Below are 21,730 nucleotides of genomic sequence, written 5' to 3' on the forward strand. Positions count from 1 at the left end.
AGCAACTAAAAAAAAAAAAAAAAACCAAAACAAAACAAAAAAAGCAAAAAAAATTAAAATAAATCAAGTAAAATTCCAACTTCATATAAAAGCCGCCGGCGCGGCTGCGGGGCGGCCCTGGGCAGGGGGGGGGCAGCGCCCCAAGCCCCCCCGCCGGCTCCGTCTGCGCGTTTTGAACGATCCGAGAGATGGAATTAAAAAGTGATTATTATATACACACACGTAGAAAGTCAACAGTGTTCCCAGGGGAAAAAAAAAAAAAAACAAAAAGAAAAAAGGAAAAAAAAAAAAACAAAACCCCCAACAAAAAAAAAAACCACCCCCAAATAAACCAAAAAACCAACCAACAGACGACAGATTTTTCCCGAGGCGGGTGAGCTGGAGCCGGGGGGGGGGGGGGACACACAGGCTGGGGGACCCCTCCTCGCTCCCGGGGCGCTGGGAGCCAAACAGTCCGGCCGGCGGCCGCGGAGATCATCATCGTAGGGTGGGGTTTGTTTTTTGTTTTGTGGTTTTTTTGCCCTTTTTTTTTTTTTTTGCCTCTTTGCCTTTTTTGTTTTTTTTTTTTTTTTGGTGGTTTTTGCCAGCCGGAGGGGGAGCGGCGACCGTCGCTGCAGAGGAAGGCACAGGAGGGGTGTCGGGGGGGGGGGTGGTGTCTCTGCCACCGCCAGCGCTTGGACCCTTCACTCCTCCCTGCGGCAGCGATTTGGTAATCGGCTAAAAAACATCATCCCAACAGCACGCTTCATCTTTCCTTTCGGTTTTTTAAGTTTTTTTTTTTTTTTCCTTTTTTTGTGTTTTTTTTTTTTCTTTTAACTTTTTGAACTACTACTGGAAGTTTTTATTTCAACAGCAACGCTGCTTCTTTTCGTTAAAACTTTTTTTTTTTTTTTTTTCTTTTTTTCTTTCCCTAGTCTCCAACCAACTGGGTGGGCTTGGGAAATAAACCACCGGAGAGAGAAGGAAAAAAAAAAAAAAAAAAAAAAAATACAGAACATTTAATTTAGGAGAAGGTTATGGGGCTCTTGAGGGAAAGAAAAAAAACAAAAAAACCAAAAAAAATTATGGAAAAAACCAAGTGAAAGCGCTACTCCGCTGCTCTCTACAGCGTCCGGATGCCTTCGCTCGGGAGCTGGGCGTCTGCTTCAGTACCTGGGGGGGAAGAAGGGGCGTTTGGGGGCGAAGAAGGGGGACCCCCTCCCGAAGGGCGGCCGGGGCCTTTTCAGGCTATGGAAGGGGTCTCTGCTTACGAAGGGCTCTCGCGGCCTGAAGTCAGCCCGGGGGGTCCTGACCAGCACCCCGCCGCGGCTCCCACCGTCCCTGTGAGCGGGGGGGCCCAGGCCGCGGGCCGCCCCCAGCTGCTCCCTGGAGAGGGGGGTCAGCCCCACGGCCTCGCGGGAGCGGGACAGGGGGGCTGCGGCGTGGTCCCGCTGTTGGGGCTGGGCCACCGGCTCCCGGGGTCCGGCGTGCACGGCGAAATGCTCTTTCATCGTCCCTTGGTGGATCGTACCGTGCTCCTTGGGGAAGGCGCCGGCGCCGTGCTCCACCGCCATGGGGGGCGGCGCGGGGAAGGGGACGCCGCCGTGTTCCCCGGCCGGCGGCGGCTGAGCGGGGAAGGGGACGCCGGCGTGCTCCCCGGGGACGGGGGGCGGCGGGGGCGTGGGGAAGGGGACCCCGGCGTGCTCCACGGAGGGAGGCGGGGGGACGCCGTGGGGCAGCGAGAGCGGAGCGGAGGTTTCCTTCGAGAAGGGGTTGGCGTGATCCACCGACGGCATGCGGGGAGGGACCGAGTGATCCCTCGGGAACAGGCTGCCGTGGTCCTTGGCGGGGGCGGCCGGGGGCCCGGCGGGCGGACCCACCGGGTCCCGCTGGAAGGGAGTCCCGTGCTCGATGGGAGGCGGCGCGAGGGGCGGCGGCGGCGGCATGTGGTGCTCGAAAGCGGGGCTGAAGTTATTTGTTCGGAAGTTGTTGACGCTCTCCTGGAAGGGCGGCACGTGCTCCTTGTACGGCGCCGGAAAGCCGCCCATGCCGGGCAGCTCCGACGTGCCCGAGGGCCCGTTATCGAAGGCGCTCCCGCCGCTGCTCATCTCGAACCAGCCCGCCGCTCGGCTCGCCTCTCGCCCGTGTCCTCTATTCCCCTTTCCCAGAACGCGGATGGACTCCACGGTCTGGATGGGCTCTCCCGACATCCCCCTGCTCGAGGCGTTGTGGTAACCCAGCGTTTCGATGGGGGCCCCTTTCTCCTCGGTGCTGTCGGGCAAGTCCAAGCAGGAGGAGGAGACCCTGGTCTCGATGCGGTAGTGCTCCTCCTGCGGCTGCGGCTCTCCCTTGGGAGCTCCGGCCGGGCCGTGGCCGGACAAGCTCACCCCCTCTCCGGAGCTGCTTTTGGAAATCTGGCCAAAATGCTTCTCCTCGGAGGACTTACGGGAGGCGTTTTTGAGCATGTTCTTGAACTCGACGGTCGACGTGGCGGAAATGGAAGAACCCAACGATTTCTCCACACTTGCGGCGGGCGCTCTGCCCGCGGGGCTGGAGAGGGAGTTTTGAGAAGAGAAAAGCGAGCGGTGGGACATCGAGTGAGGCGAGTCCGGGTATTGCTTCTGCGAGAGGCCGGAGTGCACCACCGGTTTCGGTAAGTTGTTGTGATTGGAGTCCGGTGTGAAAAAGACGTCGTTCTTGCCGGGCGAAGGGGAGCCGTCCGAGGTGGAGTCGTTTCCCCTGAGGCCGTAGCTCCCATACATCCCCGGAGACGACGCCAGCGGGTCGCAGCTCTCGCTCTGATCAAGGATAGACCTCATCGACTGAGGAAAGGACGACTTCACGCCAAACTCCTGCGATCTTTGACCGTAGCTGGAGAGGACCGGCTGGTACTCTGCAGCTTCAGAGAGTTTACTCGATTTCAAGATCGACTTGGCGGGCTTCTTCTCCAGGTTCAGCATGGCCGACGGCGGCGGCCCGGAGTAATCGAAGTCGCGGTAATCTTCGTCCTCTTGAAAAGACGTGTCTGGGTAAAACTTCTCCTGGGAGGAGTCCATTAAAGAGGAGGGTATCTCCATGCTGTCTGCAGACTGCTTGTACAGGCCGGCCGGAGACTCTCTGCCGAGGCCGAAGGGCCGGTAGGTGTGCACGGAATTAGAAAGTTCTTGGGCATATCCGTCGTCCCGGCTCTGAAGAGGTGACCTCGTGCTGCTGGGAGTAGAAGAACCGGGGCTCATGATTTTCGACAGCAGGGAGATAGTGTCGACGTTGCTTGACGTCGGCTTATCCATCATCTCGTCCTGGGTGGGCGTCCCGCTTCGCTCATCGCGCACCGGTGTTCCGTCCACATTGTCCATGGAAGTGCTGGTAGGACCACGCTGGAAGTCTGACGCGTGACTTTCCGTTGCGATGCTGGACCCTAAGCTGCTGAGAATTGGAATATTCAAGTTCAGACCGCTGAAGCCGGGATTTCCCTTCAAGAAATTGTGTATCTTCATCTCCAGGCTCGGAGAAGGGGGTTCCGATTCCAGCTTCGCCTTTGAAATTTCGGAGGATTGACCCAGTGAGGTTTCTGTTGGCAAAAGGGAAGAAGGACTGGTAGGGTGAGAACTGGAAAATCCCAGGGAATTGGTTGGCGGCTTAAAACTGGAGCTTGACAGCCCTGGGGTGTGTCCAACGGGAGCCTTATTAACTGAAGTTGAGGAAACCTCCGCAGTAGATGAGTTTGGAGAATAACCAAAACTTTTGGATATAAAGGACTGAGTATTGGAAGGAATATTCCTCCCCTTCACGCAAGGAACAGTCGTGTTGGCTGGCGATGCTGAAGTGCTCTGCGACGCAGTTTCGCTTGACTGAACGGTATTTCCAGCAACACTCTGCAGTAAGGATGACAAACCTGGAAAAAAGAACGCTGCGTTCAGATATTCGGGTAAGAGGCAAGTCAACCTGAGCCGCTGTCAAGGGAAAGGTTTCGGTATTTGTACCGCAGATGTCGTTCCTTAAAACTACTTCATGTTTTAGCCAGGAAAATGACTGGATTTTGCTGCATTAATATTGACGTTAGCAACCACCGAGGTGCAAACTTTTGCCAGAGGCTCAGATCGATCTGTAAACATAAATTACAACATACGTCTGAATAAGGTGGGTAATAACTCGTCCTGGCTTTGTAGCCAGGTATAAAAAACACTGCCCTACTGACCAGGGTTACACACGGAAGGCGCAGAAGCAGGAGGAGCACCTCTGGGAAGTTTTCTGCTCTAAAAAAAGCGCTCCGGAAGCACAGGGAAACCACAGAGACCCCTCTTTCGGTCTCCTGTCACGTTCAGCACCCTTCCACAAAGCGTTCTGGATAAGTGCGCTTCGGTCACGGCAAAAATACAAAGACGTACAGAAAAGTAATGAAACTAACTGGTCCGTAACACGTATGCTACCTGAGAAAGAGTCATCTGTGTTTGCCAAAGACGTAATACATTCCAAATAAGTTTTTCTCCCTTCATTTTCGCTTTAGGATAAGCACAGCAGCACGATTCAGCGCGGCCGCTGCCATCAAATACACAGTTAGCCATTCCCTCAAGACCCACTCCGGTACCTTGCAACGCTGGTGCAGTCTGAGTCTGGGTTTTGGAGAGAGCAGATAAAATACTTTCAGGAGTTATTTCGACTTTGGAGAGAATATTTGCTAACGGATTTGAAGGAGCAGATGGAGTCCCCATGACAGGAGTCTTCAGGCCACTAGTAAGAGCTGTTGGGCTCGTCGGCGTTCCCGGAGAAGGTCTCGAGGCGGGACTGACACCTAGGACGGAAGCACACACCACTCACGTACGTTGCTTCGTTAACGGAAGCTTTTTTTGGCTCAGGTTTTCCACAGATACAACTGCAGCAGAGCTCCACTGAGCGTGAGCAAGGAGAGGCTCACGAAGCCGACAGTCGTGTGTCAGAGAGACTGAGCCAGATCTTTTAAGTAGTAACTCATTCACGTTTATTTTGAGACAATTAAAGCTTTAAAAGATTACAAAACAGAACTCCATTGTTAGCTCCGTTAACCAAACATCTGGGCTAGTACGGCTTCAGCACTCACCTGTGTTTTTCATTACAGAAGTTAAACTGCTAAGAATGGAGCTGATCTTTGCCAGGTCCACGTTGGCCAGGTTGGGCAACGCAAGCGCCGGCGACGGTGGGACGGGCGCCGCGCTCACCGCCTTCGGAGCCGGAGGAGTCGGAGGAGTCTGGGCAGGCGTCGTCACCGTCACCGAAGTCGTGCCTGCTGCAGCGGTAGACGGCACCGCTTTGGGGACGCTTTCAGTCTTCGCGGGTGCCGAAGCTGGAGCAGCCTGCTTCTCCTTCCTCTCTTCCACTGCATCAGAGAGGGGGAGAACGAGACCAGAACCGTCACCCTGTCCCCAAAGAATGACTTGGGGTACAGGATTTTCAACGGGATCCTCATCACTAGGCATGTTAGGTCTGATTCCCGCAGGCTACGTAAAAACGTATTTGATGAGTGGTTTGGGAGATGGGAACAATCACGGCTAGAGCGGGACTTCCCTGCTTGCGTCAGGGGAGCGGGGCAGGAGCTCGAAACCCAACAGCACCAATCCGCAGCCCAACAAGGGCTTTGCGCATCCTCTCCATCCCCAACGAGGCTCGAAAGGGCTGTTTTGCCTCGATGTAATTTCTACACGACAATTACTCTCCTGCCCCCACAGAACGTACCAATAATTTTAGATGTATCATCCTCCACGTCGGAGAGCTCCATGTCTTCCACATCCCGATTATCCGTCACAGGCTCTGGAGATACCGTCTTGCGGCTTGCAACCACCGGAGACCGGGAGTTATCCTCCTCCCCCATCCCCTGAAAAGGGGACTCGGAGCCCGTCGGAGATGGGGCGTCCATACTTGGAGAAGGGACAGGAGACTCCTCCGGATCAGGAAGCGTTGCTTTCAACTGGTCTAGCTTTTTCTTTAGATTGCTCACTCGATTAGCAAACGTTTTATAAGCCTAAGAAAGAAAGGACATCGGACTGAGTATCTTTTACAGGAAGAGAGCATGCCTCAGTCACTTCCATAACAAAAGTAACACACAGCCGTAGAAAACCACTTCGAATTACCTGTACCCTGCAGCAAGAACTCTGCCGTAAGAATGCAGCTTTTCAGTGTGACTTGCAGAGTAAGGACCACAAAAAAAGGCGAAGGTAAAACCTTCTTCCAATGACTTAAAACAATTTTCTTAAAAAAACCCTTTTTTTAACAAATATGCTGCCCGTTTGGTTTTTTTTTTTTTTGGTAGGGTTGGGGCAGTTGGTTGCTTTTACAATGCTTTACTGAATTCTTTCTTTGTTTGTTCATCTAGTTCGCATATTGATCACAACTTGTGCGGCTTCCAGAATTTAGGGTTTGTTAGACTAACTGTCATTTTGCCCCCCTTTAAAAATCCAGAGGAGCTACAAAATTCCAGCAGTACGCGAGAACTGAGCTTCTGACTCATGGATTTTTGTAGCATCTCCTTTTCTTGCCCCAACTCCGCTCTCTTTTGAAACCATTTGTACAACAATCACGCCAAACTTCTCCATTTGTGAACAGAGAGGATGCATTTTCTAGCCTCGGAGACGCTTAGCGAACACAGGCGGACGTCGGTCCGCCTGAGGAGGATCGAGGAAAAGTGTACTTACATTTGCTACCACCTTGACTTCCTTATACTGCGCTTCATAAAATATACCGGCGTTCTCCAGGGCTTCAGTGAGAGAGGGGCCATTTTTCACTTGCTTGTCTAAGCCATTTACAAACTCTTCCAGCTTTGAACTTGCTTCTTCGAACTCCTTGGAGAACTTCTTTCCTCCTGTTTTATCTGCAAGGAGATTAACACCACATAAATAAGCTGCCATCCGCCAAACGGGAAATCAGCTCTCAGAAGCGCGTCCTGAACAGCAGCAACCGGGAAGTTCAGACAACGGACACGCCATCACGCCGTACACTGCCCAGACCACCCCCTTCATCCATCGGTATCCATTAAAAAAAGAGGACAAGTTGCTAGCAGTCTATAGTTTTTTTCAACTAGTTACTAGGGATAAATAAATTCAAGACACAGAAGTGCAAAATTTTACTCTTTCAGCTACCCAGAGAGTATACTTTCATTTCAGAAGAGGCAAAAATCTTGACTCTTACTTTTCCTTCGTTACCATATTCCAAGGGTTCCTAACATCATCGGGGTTCACAACATCTACGAGTTACCACGACTGCAAACGACCATTTTCAAAGGCCGCGGTCACGGATTACCAAGCACAGCTAGAGCTATCTGCAGTTTTACAATTAAATTTCCTGTTAGTACGGCTCAACGTAACTCAGTTCATTCACCCCTAATATGCACTGCTTGCTATCAGACTCACAGTTGGCATTATCAAACCGTAGCCATTGATGGATGCCTTAACTTAAAATATTAAATCTGAAATTATTTAAGGGGTTCTGAACACATTTAAGAAGAATGCATGTTTTAATGACATACGAGGGCGTGTTTGAAGAGTACAAAATACATCTTCATCACTTCTGCTTTGTTTGAGCTCTGTATCTGCGGGTTTCTATGAACACGTTCAAATTAACAAAGGTTTTAGGCTCCTGCTTGGTGGTTCTTAACTGCGCTTTGAAATTTTGGCATTTTACAGACACAGTCTGATTTCTGCTCCAAGGCTCAACAGAACTGAGGAGCTCCTACAACTGTATTTGTGCCTCCTTCAATTACGTCGGGTTCTGTACGTTATACGCTGTCTTTACCTTTTAAGCATTTAAGTGTTTCAGTGCTGCACACATCCACTCTCATAGTGGAAAGCTGCTTCTCTTTCAGTTCTATCTGGTCTTCTGAGCGCTTATATAATAGCAATTCATCGATGAGAGACTGTGGCTGGGAAAAAAAAAAAAAAAATCAAACAAGAAAAGCATCCTCATCACATTCCACGGAAGAGAAGCCCTGCGCAGCAGGGCTAACAGCACAGACCCGCTTCAGCGACAAACAACGCTCCGGTTCAAGACCATTTCCAAACAAGAGCTAAGGCAGAAACGAACCGTGTGAATCTCTGGATTTTTAACCTCAAGTCAAACAGATCAGCAGACTCGGGCTCAGGCAGGGGCTGTAATTCTGCAAGTCTCCTGGCTATGATGGTTAAGAGTAGGGAGAGGCCTTTTTTGTTTTCTTTTTTTTTTTAACTCTACTAGTGCCCACGCATTTCATTAACAGACCGGACTCCTTTGGGGGACCTAATTTAGATAAATTTCTCACCACCAACTCCTCAGCCGCCCTAAACTCCTCCCTCACTAGGAGGATCTGACCGCATGCCTCGGCCAGCGCCGTCCGTAGCAGCCAGCCCCTCTAAGTGTAGGGCCCGTGGATTTCACACAGCTCCCGAGAAAGCAAACTGCTCTCTTGTACGAGGTTACCGCAAATGAAAACCAGTGTTTCCGCAGGGAGCCTCCGAATGCTTCCCAGCTGCCTTGTTGTCCCTAACAGCGCACTGAAGGGGTGGCAGCCCTAACAAAACTCACAACTGAAACGTCTAACAGGCATTATATGCCAAGGAACAAAAAGACACCGAACACCCAGCTTCCCATCAAGCTTACGCTGCTGGTGGACGTAAGCTACACAAAAGCTACAGCCCAAGGACGGAGGTTAGCGCAACAGAACATTTCCACTTGCAGACTTACTCTGAATTCAGCAACAATCTTGGACTTCAAAGCAGCTTTCGGGTTTGTGGATGCTGTTGGAATAAAGAAAAAGTATAAAGAAACGAAGGAACTACACCCCGACTCGAAAGCAAGTCACAAGAGGCAGTTCTAATAAAGAATATTTTAGCATAATTCAACGAGAGACTTGCAGGCTGTCGTTATTCATTACATTTTCCCCTCCACACAGATGTCCCTCAATGCTCCAGCTTTCCATTAGCTAATCGGGACACAGTCACATGCAGCTAGATTGTGACTGAGGTCAACAAATCATACTATCGCTTTTTATTTATTTTTTTTTTTAAACACGCTATAAACATTTACTGCGCATACCTTTTCCAGCTCTACCGTTGGAAAGACAAGTCCCTGCAAGGGTTGATCTAACAGCCTTATCCGATGAGTTTATACCTCTCTACAAGGAAGGTAATGTTATTTCCTAAGTGCCAGACTTAGAGCTGAGACAGGCAGCCCAGCGTTTCCTTCGGACGGGGTCTCCCTTCGGTACTCACTAGGCCTAACCATGCTCTCAACCTTAAAAACTCTTCCACCTCTATTCTGACATCTTATTAACAGAGCGGGGGGAATGAATCCCACTATCAAGAGACACTAAATCCATTGGTTTCTGGACAAAACAGGAGAAGCATCTGATAAGAAGCAAAATGCTAAACCCTTCATCCATGCTGAATATAGCACATTTTTGTCTGGGAAAGCAGCTCGTGATGTTAAGCCAAGTAATAAACGCTTCCAAACTCTTTTGTTAACCTTCTGATCTCAGCACTTGTACAGGCGGGCGCATGCCACATCTCACACCTAACGTTCCGCCATCTCGCTTTACAGATCATTCAAGGCTTTAGCGTATAATGAGATTAGTAAGACTGGTATATTAGAAATGCATTTCCTGCTAGACTGCACTCCCAGTACTGTTGGATGCCAAAGTTCATTATCTGCACTGCCAGCTTCCAGTTTTCTTTTATCCTAGCACCTAGTTTGCTGTTGAAGGTGTGTTCCTGAGCACGAAGGTAGTGTCCCCCTCCTGCTGCCAAAGTACACGCTTCTGTCTGTCTTCTCTCCATCTCTGAATAGTCTAACGCCAGTTTCCAAGAGGTTCCACCAGCTCTTTCCTCTACTGTTCATAACCTCCGCTCTCATAAAGATATTTTTTTTTCTTACTTCATTCCTTTAAAAAGTGGTTCTCTAGCAATAACTCCTTGGTGCTTTACATATTAGTCTGTAAGGAGCTTTACAAGCCTGGAAGACGCATGCTGGCTCATGTTTTAGTCCAGGTACTTTGCCCGGTTTGGGCTAGCCTTTCTTCTCTTCCTCAAGAAGGCAATTTCTATATTAGTTCAGAGAGTTCACATTGTTTCCTTACTTTGCGATTTCTTCCACGGCTTATTCGGTTGTTTGTTCAGAGTTTCTTTCAGCTGCTTCTGAGTTTTGAAAGTGGTACCTGGAAAACATTTCATTTTTTGCAGTCTGGCATTATGGGATTCCTTTAAGAATCTGGTTTTGGTGCCATACGGTTGCACGGTAAAAGAGTGAACAGAAATTTGTTTTAAAATACCTAGACCAACTTCCTTCGACGAGCTGCTGGATGCCCAAGAGAACCTAAGTTTACTCAGGAATACAGCAACCTGTGGGATGGTCTTCCATTTTTAAATCAAGTTTCTGTTTGCCCTTACACTAAGACAGTTCAAAAATCACAGTAATGACCAGAGTAAAAAGGAAAAATACAAGGCATCTAAAAATAAAACCATACCGCTCGGCTCTTTAGGTTGGCTTTTACAAAATCAGCATTCAACAGGCAAGTAACGCAAGTCGGGAAAATAGCCACAATACCTAATTTACAAGTAATCTGAAACGTTTTTGTTTTCAAGTTACAAAAATTAAGACATTTCAGAACGTATGCATAAACTTCACTTCTCAACATGCAATGCCCAGCTAAAGCCTTTTCACGTGCCAAAGCCCGAACCCGAGACACTGTGTTTCTCCTGCCGTGACGACGACTGGCTCTCAAAACCACACGTGAGGATTTCCTGAAGCACCTTTAGCTCTTAATGATGTAACCAAGTAAAGCAGAAACGTGGACTAACTTCCTTCAAGTATTTGAGTATCGGCTCATTTCTGGTTTTAACTGACTACGCGTGTTTCCAGTTAACGTTAGCCATTTCAGCTTTTAAGCAGAGTTCTTTCATAAGTACTTGAGGACACTTCACCCTCCAGCTTTGCTTCCAGCCTCTTTCCTACACCGCAAATATTATTAGTAAAAACAACTTATTGCTAAAACGGACTCAAAGGTAGAGCCAGGGACACAAAGGTAGAGCCAGAGACACAAAGGTAGAGCCAGGGCACCGTGTTCAGGACTTGTAGGACCACTTTTACCTTCACGTTCTGTTTACTCTCAGCTGGAACGATTCCAGCTTACGTGAAAGGATTCAGAGCTGTCTTTAGAAAGGTACAAAAAAACCGTGAAGCAGATGAATTCAGTGACTGCTCATGTACAACACCTCGCTACTTTAAAGTCTGCGCTACGTGCAAATGCAGAAAGATCACGTACGCACAATAAAAACACTTTACTCAGCAATTCCAGACATTTTCTTTAATCTCATCAAGCTCACGCATGAGTTTGTAAGGTAAGAAATGCAAAGGGTAAGTAACTTACTCAGAGCTTCTTTTAGTGCCAAAATGGTTTCCTCAGGGTACACATTTCTGTCCTCCCAGATTTTGAAGATTCTTTCGATAGATTTGGAAACGGATGGATCCCTGAAAAAAGAAGAGCATATTGGGTTTTCTTTACCCCCACACTGTAATTTCTCGTGACTCTAGAATGGATAATAACGTAAATAATTCTGTATTTAAATCAAAACTTTAAAAGACCCCTCAGACTGGGAAGCTCTCTGTCCAGGTGACGACTTTAGCTCTACTGCAAGGGGTCCCAGTGAGACCAAGGCAGCAGGTCCACACGCCTGGAGTTAAGCAAACACACACTTCCATATTGTAACGGATCACGGTCCTTTTTGGGGTAAAATTAGAAGGTTTCAGAGTGGTAGGAACACCAATAGGATTTCTCTGAAGCCTTTCTTCATGGGAAAAAAACAAATTTGTTACTCTTCCAAAGCAGCTTTCTATACGGATGCTCTGGGAAAAAAGTGACTATTCCAGGGTGGGGAAAAAAATAAAACATTACTCTCTTCACAGAGAAGAGTAACTACTTCAGAGAGAAGTGACTGTACAGCCGGGGATCAGAGGTGCTCAACTTCATCAAGAAGATGAGCTCTCCCACTCATCTCTGATCACACATCCCCTCTGTGCCTAGCAGTATCAGCCTTGGGAGTTAAGGAACGTCATCTGTAAGAATCTCCAAAGAAAGAAAGAAAGAAAAGGAGATGGCCTGGTGTCAAATAGTGTATCTCATCCACGTGCTTCTGTTTCAAGGAAAAAAACTGACAAATAAAACACCTGTAAGCAACCACTCTCAAACTGTGTTCTCCCTAGAGCCCCGAGTTAACACCAGGGCACAGACCCAAGGGACAGCTCTTGGGATAAGAGAGGAAAAACGCACGACCAGACCAGTCGTCACCCTGTTAATCACCCAAACGAAGAGCGCTTTCTGCAAAGCAACCTGAATTAAAGTTCACGTGCCCCGAATTTAGCGCTCCAAGGGCAGCACGTGAGCCCGAACCCTGCCAATGACCAGAAGCGACTGCCCCAGAGGACTCGAGCTCGGAATAATAAACTCTAATTGGAAAACGGAGCTGTCACCGCCACTCCCTGTGGGACCCGGGTGACAGCTGGCACAGCAGCAGGGCTCCAAACCCAGAGCAAAGGGGCTGCTCCGCACCCTCGGGCGGTGGGTGCTCCGCCAGGCAGAGCTACGGAGGGAACCGTTTGGGTTGGGGGGGGGACCTTTTTAAAGACCACCTGAGCAGCCGTCCAACTCGACTTCGAGCCCTGCTGCGTTCGCATTGCAGCTCAGCGCCCCATGAAAGAGCGACGCCTTTTCTGGCCACTTTTGCTGCTTTTTAAACCGCCTGGAAGAAGGCTGGTCACTGAAGATTCTGCCGTGGAGCGACACTGCCGTCCCCGGCCACGCAAAGCTTTGCAGAGGGACAGACAGAATGACGCCACCTGTCAGGGTCAGCGAGGTGCACACGGAAGAGACAAAAATCTTCCATCGGGGTCCGTAAAGGGTAGCCAAGTCACACCCCCGCAGTACACAAACACTGAAAGACGGAAGCAGCAAGTTCACAGAACTTTTATCCATTTAATCGTTTCTATACCAACAGCTGGAATAGGACCGGGCTTGGTAAAGCCTGTTGGGGCTATCAAAGGATCGGTAACATGCAATTCTTGCTGTAGCTTTTCCTTCTCTCTTTTGCCTAGGTAGCTGATACTCCCAGAATTTTTTCTCCCTCCTCCTCATTGCTGGCATCTATTAGGTATTTTCAACTTTCTCTTCTGGAAACTTACATTTAAATATAAGCTAATGAGCAGTCCAGCTTTAACCTTTTCCCTGCCTCATGCGATGTTCAACCATCTGCCGCTTCAAGCTCTGTTCCAAAGGCACACAAACCAGCAACATCACGTTACTACTAAGGAGCTGCTTTGTATTTTTACTATGTCCTGCCCCTTAAAGACCATCTGGTTTGAGGAAGATTCGGAAACCGAACGGGAGGGCAGCAAGGCACCCTGCGGTAACGACAGGATGGGGCTCGCCCCACCTGGACACATGCCAGCGCGAGATCTTTTTGTCCCACGTTACTCTGCTAAATTAAAGTCTCCAATTTCCAGCGGAGCACAAAACCACCTTTGAGAACGCGTTACCTTGAAATAAGGTTTTAGCAGATGGGTACGGCAGCACAGGAGCCAGAGAGAAGCTCGCAGAAGCCAGGCAGGGATTAGACTGGCATCTGCGACGCTTGTTCTCTTGGTGACCGACCACAGGCAGATCCCTGGAGACCGCAAAGACCTCGTTCTCCTCTCCTCCGCTTCCTCCCTGTCTTGTCGCACCCCTCCTCGCTGCCACCTCCCCCCCCCACCGTCCCCCCCCAGCAGCAGCACAAGCCACCGGTGCCTACACGCAAGGGGAGGGCAGAGCTACTGGGCACGCAGGTATCGGCGCAAGGCTTGCCCCTCGCACCACTTCACGTGATAATTTTACGCAAATGAGACCCCCATGCAAATTAAAAGCCAGCTCTATGCCCGTTCTAGCACGCTCCTTGTAGAGAAGCTCAAACCCATCCAGTCGTTCAAACAAAATCCTTGAAATTTTGCTGACGTTTCTAGAAAGTTTGAGACGTGAGAAGAAAAATTCACATTTTTTGAGACATTCGACCTTCCAACACACCGTTACTTACTTCACTAACGAAGCAGCTTCAGGAAGCACTTCTGCAAACGTATCACGAAAGACAATCGCGTTTTTTCTCTTGCAATTCTGTATGACGTCGTTGGCCAAGTAAAAAAGGTTCAGTCGATGAGGAAAGGCAGCTAAAGACAAAAAGAAAATTCAGATTCATCAAGTAGAAGTAGTCACGTCAGCCGCATTTTGATAACAACATTTAAGCGCCTGCTTTTGGGGTGTGTGTGTCTGTGTGTTTCTGCTTTTCTGTCAACGGCGTGTCCAAGGGCAAGTCCAATGGTCAAAACTGGGGACTAGAGAGGAAAGCTTCAATTTACAAATAATGTCCAGATCTTCCCCAAAACTGCACGTTTGGTAACATCAAGCCTCGCCTCTGACTTGAGCTTAGAAAGGACACAAAAAGCCACTGACCCTGTGCTATTTCTACGATACCCGTGCAGCAAGAGGAACCGTACAGCCAGAAAGATCAGCGTCGCCTGCGGTAAGAGGTCAAACACAAAACAGCACAAACTTCTACAGGGGAAAAAACCCAACCGCTCCAGAGCGTGTGTCTGGTCTGGTCTCCAAAGCTCTAGCATCACTCCATTTGGCTACTGACTCAGTGCAACCTCCCGTTTAATAATTTAGAGGCCACTTATTCATATTTTCTAAGAACTGTCATGTATAAATCTCCCTTTTTTTAAGCTGTAATGCTTAAAATGGTCTCTAAGATTCAGAGCTTTATCAGGGAGGCTTTACCAGGCATGTACCTATGTCCACAGCTGTCCAGAGGGCACTCACTACAGACAGGGAGAGACCTTCTCCACATCCCTTTAAATGCCTCCTATTAATAAACCAATGGTTATTAACATGTTTAATAAGCGCTGCTGGTTCCTCGGGCACGGCTGCCTGGACGGCCCTTTCCAACGTGCGATTTAACGCCAGCCAGGCACCAGCTTTTGTGCGGCACACAAAGGACCCCGGATCCCCGTCCCTTCTCCTCCAGAAATCGATTTCTCCAAAAACACCTCCCCTGTCCCCGCTGAGCCGGCACTGACCGTCGCACCCGGATCTCCCACCCACAGCTCTGCTCCAAACGCATCCGCACCATCGCACCTCTGATCTTCCGTATATTCAGCTCCAAATTTAATTATTTCATCAAACCTCTTCTTCAGTTGGCCAGTAACAGCGCTCGTAGCGCAGTAAGCTCATCCACATGCTAATTAGCTTCTTCACTTAATTTAACGACAAAACATGAGGATTTAAATATAGGAACAGTGACAATAGATGGTTTTGTTTCACGTGCCCGTGAGCTCTATCAGGCTCCCACCTTCCCCGCATTACATCCCCCTCTGGCTGCACCCCAGCCGCATTAGTAATCAGAGTTTTTATCTACAAATCCCTTAATTCTCTATCTCGCTTCATTTTCCAGTTGTCTCTACCTCGGCAGAGCCTCTTCCCATGGCGCGGCTGCACCCTGCGGCTCTCCTGGTCTCCACGTTTCCCGTTGGGAAGCTCTTAGCATCATCCCTGGTCCAGAGCCCTTGGGTGGGAGCTTACCCCTTACTGACACCGCTCCTGCGCTCACGACCTGTCGCAGAAAAACCCCAAACCACCCACCGTGGCAACTCAATCGCCGGCAGCTCCCCGCTCTCCTCCTGCTCAAAGCCAACCAGAAATAAAGCCAGGATTTTCACAAAACTCATTCGCGCCTTAGACCGCGCCTAAGGAAAAGCCACGACATGAGTATTTTCCAGCCAACAATAAGCTCATACGCTTTTATTGGAAACTAATTGTTAAATATCGCCTCCCTCTTTTCTAATGTTCCTCTCTGATGAGGAGAACAGGGTCAGCGGCCACCGATGGACTTCTGGCAAGGAGCCCATCAAAGTAGGATCGTGGCCACAGAAACAGGGGGTTAGTTCATTTTTAGCATACTGAATGCAATTATTTAAAAGCCTTATTATAAGGCAGAGAATCCCTGCTCACAAATGACACGGCGTGCTCCCATATGGGAAGCAGGGCATGAAACGCTGGTGCTGTCCGGGACTCCTTCTGTGCACAACTCTTGCCCGTGCTCTCGCACGCCTTTCCTGCAGAAGGGCTCGATCCTGGACGAGGAATCAGCACCAAGTAAGCAGACCCGGGTCCAGCACCCACCTAGCACAGGAGTCCCGGCATGCAGCAAGCTTGGTTTAAAAGCTCACACCAGGAACATTTTGACCATACGAGCTCTACTGCTGACCTACCGATATTAAGGGATTAATTCAGCAAGTTGTTTGTTCAAAATGAAGATCTTTCACAGAAGACAGCCTCTTCGGGAAAGCAAAGCTGAGGATACATGCAAGGGCTTAGTTTGGTTTGATCGTCAAATCATCAACAGGTTGAGGCCATGAAGCAAAGAGCCTCCACGAGCCCCTACAAGCAGCACTGATTCTTCTTGCTCGTTGCTGGTGCCCGCCGAGCGTCACTACAGACCAGTGGGTGAGCAAGAAGCATCGTCCAGCCCTCAACCCGGGGCAGGAACAGCGCGGCAGGTCAAGGGGACAGCCAGCCCCCAGGGACGTCCCTGCTCCCCACAGCCCCGGCCCCTTCGCCGCCCCTGCCCGCAGCGGCCACTGGGACACACAGCCAAAGGTGCGAGACCCGAGCCAGGCATCACGCAGCCGCTGCGTACACCAGCACCGCAGCCGGCTTCTCACCGGTAACTTTGCTCCTCACGTATTTTCCAGCTATTTTTTTGCTGAAGGTATTTTTCATCCTTCCCACCAGGCTACTCCAACACCGCTCCGGCAGCTGCCGTGTCAAGGAGCCTCAACTCCCATGTCCCAGAGTACGCTTTTATAGCAACAAACACAACAAGCCCAAGGATTTGTTACCAGAAACTGTTATTTACAACCTTCACCCTAAACGTGCTTACACGGCAGATCGGGGTTGGTTTGTTTGAGCGAGAAGCGGAGTGAGGAGAGCTCTGCTCTGCCCAGAGGGCTGGAAATCCAACCGGAGCGCTGCTGCGCTCGCCTGGCTTCCCGAAAGGATTTGGAGCCAGCTTTCCCCAAAACGCTAGCCTCAATAATCTATCAGATCATCATCCCACCAAAATGGGTTTTCTGCAATTTAATTAAAATCCAGCACTCCACTGCTAATTCACCCGCTGGTCACTGAATGCTCTTTCTATCCCAGCGATGTTATCTACCAGCAGAGATAGCGCTGATTCAGATCTTATGACATAATGCAAAATGGATCTTGAAGATACATAAACCTTTGATTTAAACCATTCAATGTATACACAGCATTCAAATACAGCAGAAAAACCCAGAGCCAAGTTCAAGACAAATGCCAAACGCATGGAGCACAGCTCGCACCGTCACCTCCACCACCATTTCCACAAGGCTGAAGGCAGACCTCAGCCAAGGCAGAATTAATTTAGCTCCTCAATTTAGAGCTAATATTTATAAAAAGCAAGATTCACCCAAATTGCACAGTAGGAAAAATCCATGCTAGACCAATACCTAGGCTACGGACAAGCCGCACGAAGAAAACCAAGCACCTTTGGGTCCAAAATGCACTTTGTACAAGGGGTTTCAACCACGTTATGCAACTGGCCGTATCTGACGGGTGAACAGTTTCTTAATTACTCTTAGGCTGTCTCGGCTTAAACCGGAGAGGAAATATAGACAAGAAACAGGAAATTTTATAACTGAGCCCACCCCAGCTTTTTGCTCAGCTCCAGGATGGCCACCAGCTCCACCAGCCGACATCTCCGGGCGGCCGGCACGCGATGTGTCCAGTTTAACTCACGTTTAAGAGCTGCTCGTGTGGACACGCCGATGAGACGACCCTCCTGCAAGAAAGCTCTTGATTCACAACAGAAACTTCCCAGACGTAAAGTTATCACAGCATTACCTCCCAGAAACATTTATGTCGTGAAGCTCTTGGCCAACAACCGCAGCCGTGAGCGGCTCGCGCTCAGGAGAAGCCTTGACCCGGGAAGGAAGATGCCCATGCCAACAGCAACGTATTTAAATACCAGCACTCTTTTTTTTTTTTTTTTTTCCTGAAAGGACCAAATTCTTTGTTCAAGTAGCCACACACCTCTTCTGTTAAACTGGACATTTCACATCAGCTGAAACAAATATCTAACAGCGAAGCGCAGAAAAATCCATCGAGATACGGTAAAATGCAGATACTAGGAAATACCGACAGCAAAATGCAGCCGTCTCCTCTCAAGAGTGTGCAGGGGGAGAGGAACCGACCACCCCCCGGGGCGGGAGCACCCACGAGACCACCAATGCTCGGGCAAAATCCCTTCGCAGCCCGAGGCAGGAGCACCAACCGCCCCGCAGGCTAGCCCAACGCCTACTTACTCTGATTTCTAGAAGATAAAGAATAAAAAGGCCAATTTTTTTCCCCACACTTGACATTTTCTACAAGCCTCCTGCAAGCAACCGCCCTCAGCCCAACGCTGGCATCGCAAGAGAGACACCAGGCAGGAACTGCCCTACTCAAGGCTTTCACACTTAACAGAGATGCACATCTAAGAGATACGAAGGCATTTCTCCCCCCGATTAAACACATGTGCCTTCACCTTCACCTGGGCAGAGGGCCGAGATAGAGCCCCCGATCCCACCACATCCATCCTTTGCAAGGAGCTCCCTGGGAAAAGCAGCTTTTATGTGTTCTTAGAAGCTTTAGAGTTGAAATATTTCAAAGCTGGGAAAGGAACCCAAAAAGCGAGCTGTACTCGCTGTTGTTATTACCACTGAACTCTTCTAGTTGGGACTGCGACTTTCCACTGCAGGAGAACACAGAGAGGCTGCGAGGTCCTTGGGGCAGAGAATGAAGCGTACCACAAAGGGAAAAGCAGGAAAAAAACCCGCACGTAAGTGAGAAGTAACCAAATAATCAGGGCCAGGGCACAGCAGCATCACGGCCGCTGTCAAGGGTTGTTTTAGCTGGTACCTCCGATAAGATGCTTAAGGAGGAACTCGGACAAACACGAGGGGTGTGGAGGGGCGATCCTCGCGAGGGCTGTGCAAGGAAAGCCTTGAAAGCGCTCATACCAAAATAAAACAAAAAGTCCAGGCTGGTACCAAGGGCTCAGGGGCAGGAGCTGACAGCCCAGCAGTGGACGTGAGCTGGCAGGGCAGGAACAGAGCGTCAAGGGCCCTGCAAGTGGGAACAATTAAACTACTTTTGATGAGCTTGGGAAGGAGGGAAGGAGTAATGGAGGAGTACAAGGGAGAAGGAAGGGGCAGTGCCAAAGCAGCGTCTCTGGAAAGCTCAGCTGCCTTGGCCAGGAGCTTGAAAGATGAATGTCAGCCACGGAGAAGCGGCAGGAGTCCAGGGAAGAGTCTCTGCTCCACAAGCCAGTGGGATGGGAGCTGTAGGACGATAAACATGGGGGAGTTGCGCTGGCATGAAGGCTCCATGCTCCTGGCAAGTGGCGGGGCAAAGCAAGGACCTGCCCCGAGGTACAGGCAGGGAACGAGGAGCTGCGTCGTGTTGAGCCTGACCTACAGTGAGACATTCACCGAGGTCCTAGATGAGCCAGAATGGCAGCTGTGACAAAAGACACCAAGTCCTGAGGAGTCTGCACGTCCCGAGGAGAGAAGAGAGCTGGATTTTGTTTGGAGGGGGCGTGCTTGGAGCAAGAGGGAGAAGAGGACCGAGGACAGTCCCGCAGGACCCCCCTGGTGACGATGGCTGTCAGAGGGAAGAGGATTTCCAGGAGAGGTGGGCAACGACAGCGAGGCAGGATGGACCAGGGCCAGCTTCTCCTCACCAGCAGGTCGGTACGGATCAAAGAACAGCCCTCGGGCTCTTACCTTACTCTCTTTAATCACATGGTATATGGACAAGAAAAAACGTAAATCAAAATTCGGGGGAAGAGGGCCCTCCGCATTTTGCAGAAGGGCCTCGACAGAGAAAACCAACTATCCCAAACTTTACAAAAGGTTTAGCACAAGCCAGAGCGATGCTTTGGGATGGGAACGTTATCTTCGCCTTACTGCAAAGCTTACTTTAACTCCTGCGACAACAGGCAAAACCTTCACACGGCAGCGAGACAGCAGAGATAACGCCGCCTTGTTTAGACTCATGAAAACATTAACTTTCCCACTCTCGGGTCACTGCTGCGTCGCCTGCGGGCGCTCGCCAAATCCGAGCGTTGGCACCCAATACTTATTTGTGCCCACAACAGGCTGCTTTGCCCGTGGAAAGGGACAGTGACAGTCCCTCGCCCTCACAACACTGAAGGCGTCTTTCCTCCCCACCTCTCAAAATAACGTTTTAGAAGATCCCGGGCAAGCACGCGCAGAATTCAGGAGGTTGAAGGTGGCACCGTTCAGGTGCTGACACACAATTTGTGTTTTTCTAAGCGCGACAAGGTGATGCTAAGCAGAAACCCTGCCCAGGGGCCACGTAACGCCGACAGATTTCCGAGCGATCAGAGAACCTCAGATTTCAGTTCGCTGCTTGATGTCGGCTCCAAAACCTCCGGCACAGCCGCGTAACCTGCACCCCATCTCCTTCCCCCCTGCGGACCCCCAACCGCAGCCAGTGGCAGCCGACAGCCTCCTGCCCCGCGCACCGTCCTCGCCCCGACAAGCACCGGGCAAAGCGGGACCAGGCTACGGGGAGGTGGACGAGCACCTGCCCGAGCGCAAGGGACGGTCCCCCGGGGTCACCCCGGTCCCGGGCCCCCACCCCCCCCGCCACCGGAGCCCCGCACTCACAGCGGCGCAGCCACTTCATCCAGTGGTAGACGATGGTGCTGTGGTGCCGCTTGTTCTCCAGGCACCAGGAGGAGAGGCCCTGGATGGACTCCATCGTGTTGGTCACCGCCTGCAGCTTCCTGTCGAGCGAGGCCTCCAGCGCGCCGGCCGAGGAGGAGGAGGAGGCGGCGGCCGAGGAGGAGGAGGCCCGGCCGCCGCCTCCGCCGCCCGCCGCCATCTTCCCGCCCTGCTTCGCCCAGCCGGGCCGCACGGACGGCGGCGACGCGGCGCTCCCCGCTCCGCTCTCGGCCCGGCGGGGCCCGGGTGGCGGCGCCTCAGGAGGCGGCGGGGCCCGCCGCGGACGGGGCGGGGAATGCGACGGCCCGCTGCTGTCGGGCCGAGGAAAGACGGCGGGCGGGCTGACGGCGCCGCCCCGAGGGCGATCGTTCGGCCGCGGCCCGTCGGGCCCGTCCCGCTGCCCCGGGCGGCGGCTACGAGCGGCGGCGGCGGTGCGGTCACCGGCCGGCCCCCCCCGCACGCAGCGCCCGCCCCCCCGCCGCCATTTTGTGCCGGGCTCCCTCACACGGGCCGCCGCGGCGCCCCCCCCCTCCCGCCCCTCCGCGCCTGCGCCGCCGACTCGCCACGCATGCGCCGGCCCGCCCGGCCCCGCCGCGCCTGCGCCGTGCGCCCCGCCCCTTTGCGCGCCCCCCGCCGCCCCGCGCGCCTGCGCCATGCCCCCGCCGTGCAAGATGGCGGCCGCCCCCGGTTGCGAGGGGGGCGTCGGGCCTGGAAAACAGCTTCGGCTTTAAAAACAACAACAAAAAACCAGTTTACGGTGTAAATAAAGAAGGGGGAGGCGGCTCCTGCCACCGCCAGACCCCCAAGGGGGGCCTGCGCCCCCCGCTCCCCTCAAAGACACCCTTGACAGCAGGCGTGTGTGTCCCCCGCGCCCTTCTTTCCACAGACAGTGAAGGCAAAACCCAGGGGCGGGCAG

General features: G+C 51.3%; 1 protein-coding gene across 4 annotated transcripts; it reads right to left on the reverse strand.

Annotated features, from left to right (window-relative positions):
- Nucleotides 1-994: 994 nt before the first annotated feature.
- On the reverse strand, nt 995-20,974 carry RPRD2 (regulation of nuclear pre-mRNA domain containing 2). Of its 4 annotated transcripts, XM_050912364.1 has the most exons (11): nt 20,758-20,974; nt 14,040-14,169; nt 11,345-11,445; nt 10,055-10,132; nt 8,665-8,717; nt 7,741-7,867; nt 6,645-6,820; nt 5,689-5,974; nt 5,057-5,332; nt 4,568-4,771; nt 995-3,874 (listed from the first exon to the last, which is right to left on the reverse strand). In XM_050912364.1, exons 1-11 carry the CDS (start codon nt 20,972-20,974, stop codon nt 1,146-1,148), a joined length of 4,377 nt encoding a protein of 1,458 aa, XP_050768321.1. In that variant the 3' UTR covers nt 995-1,145. The 4 variants fall into 4 exon arrangements, with proteins under 4 accessions (XP_050768321.1, XP_050768322.1, XP_050768324.1 ...); XM_050912365.1 differs by lacking the exon at nt 10,055-10,132; XM_050912367.1 differs by lacking the exon at nt 4,568-4,771.
- Nucleotides 20,975-21,730: the final 756 nt, after the last annotated feature.

This window comes from Gymnogyps californianus, chromosome 29 (assembly GCF_018139145.2).
Source record: "Gymnogyps californianus isolate 813 chromosome 29, ASM1813914v2, whole genome shotgun sequence".
NCBI classification, from domain to species: domain Eukaryota; kingdom Metazoa; phylum Chordata; class Aves; order Accipitriformes; family Cathartidae; genus Gymnogyps; species Gymnogyps californianus.

What these genes read in the sequence shown, in the direction of transcription:
- RPRD2 (XM_050912364.1), bottom strand. Translation starts at nt 20,974, where the DNA reads ATGGCGGCGGGCGGCGGAGGCGGCGGCCGGGCCTCCTCCTCCTCGGCC. An exon ending in GGCACTAAAAGAAGCTCTGA is followed by an intron (nt 10,133 to 11,344) that starts GTAAGTTACTTA and finishes AATGTTTTCCAG; the next exon opens with GTACCACTTTCAAAACTCAG. An exon ending in TGATACATCTAAAATTATTG is followed by an intron (nt 5,333 to 5,688) that starts GTACGTTCTGTG and finishes TCTCTGATGCAG; the next exon opens with TGGAAGAGAGGAAGGAGAAG.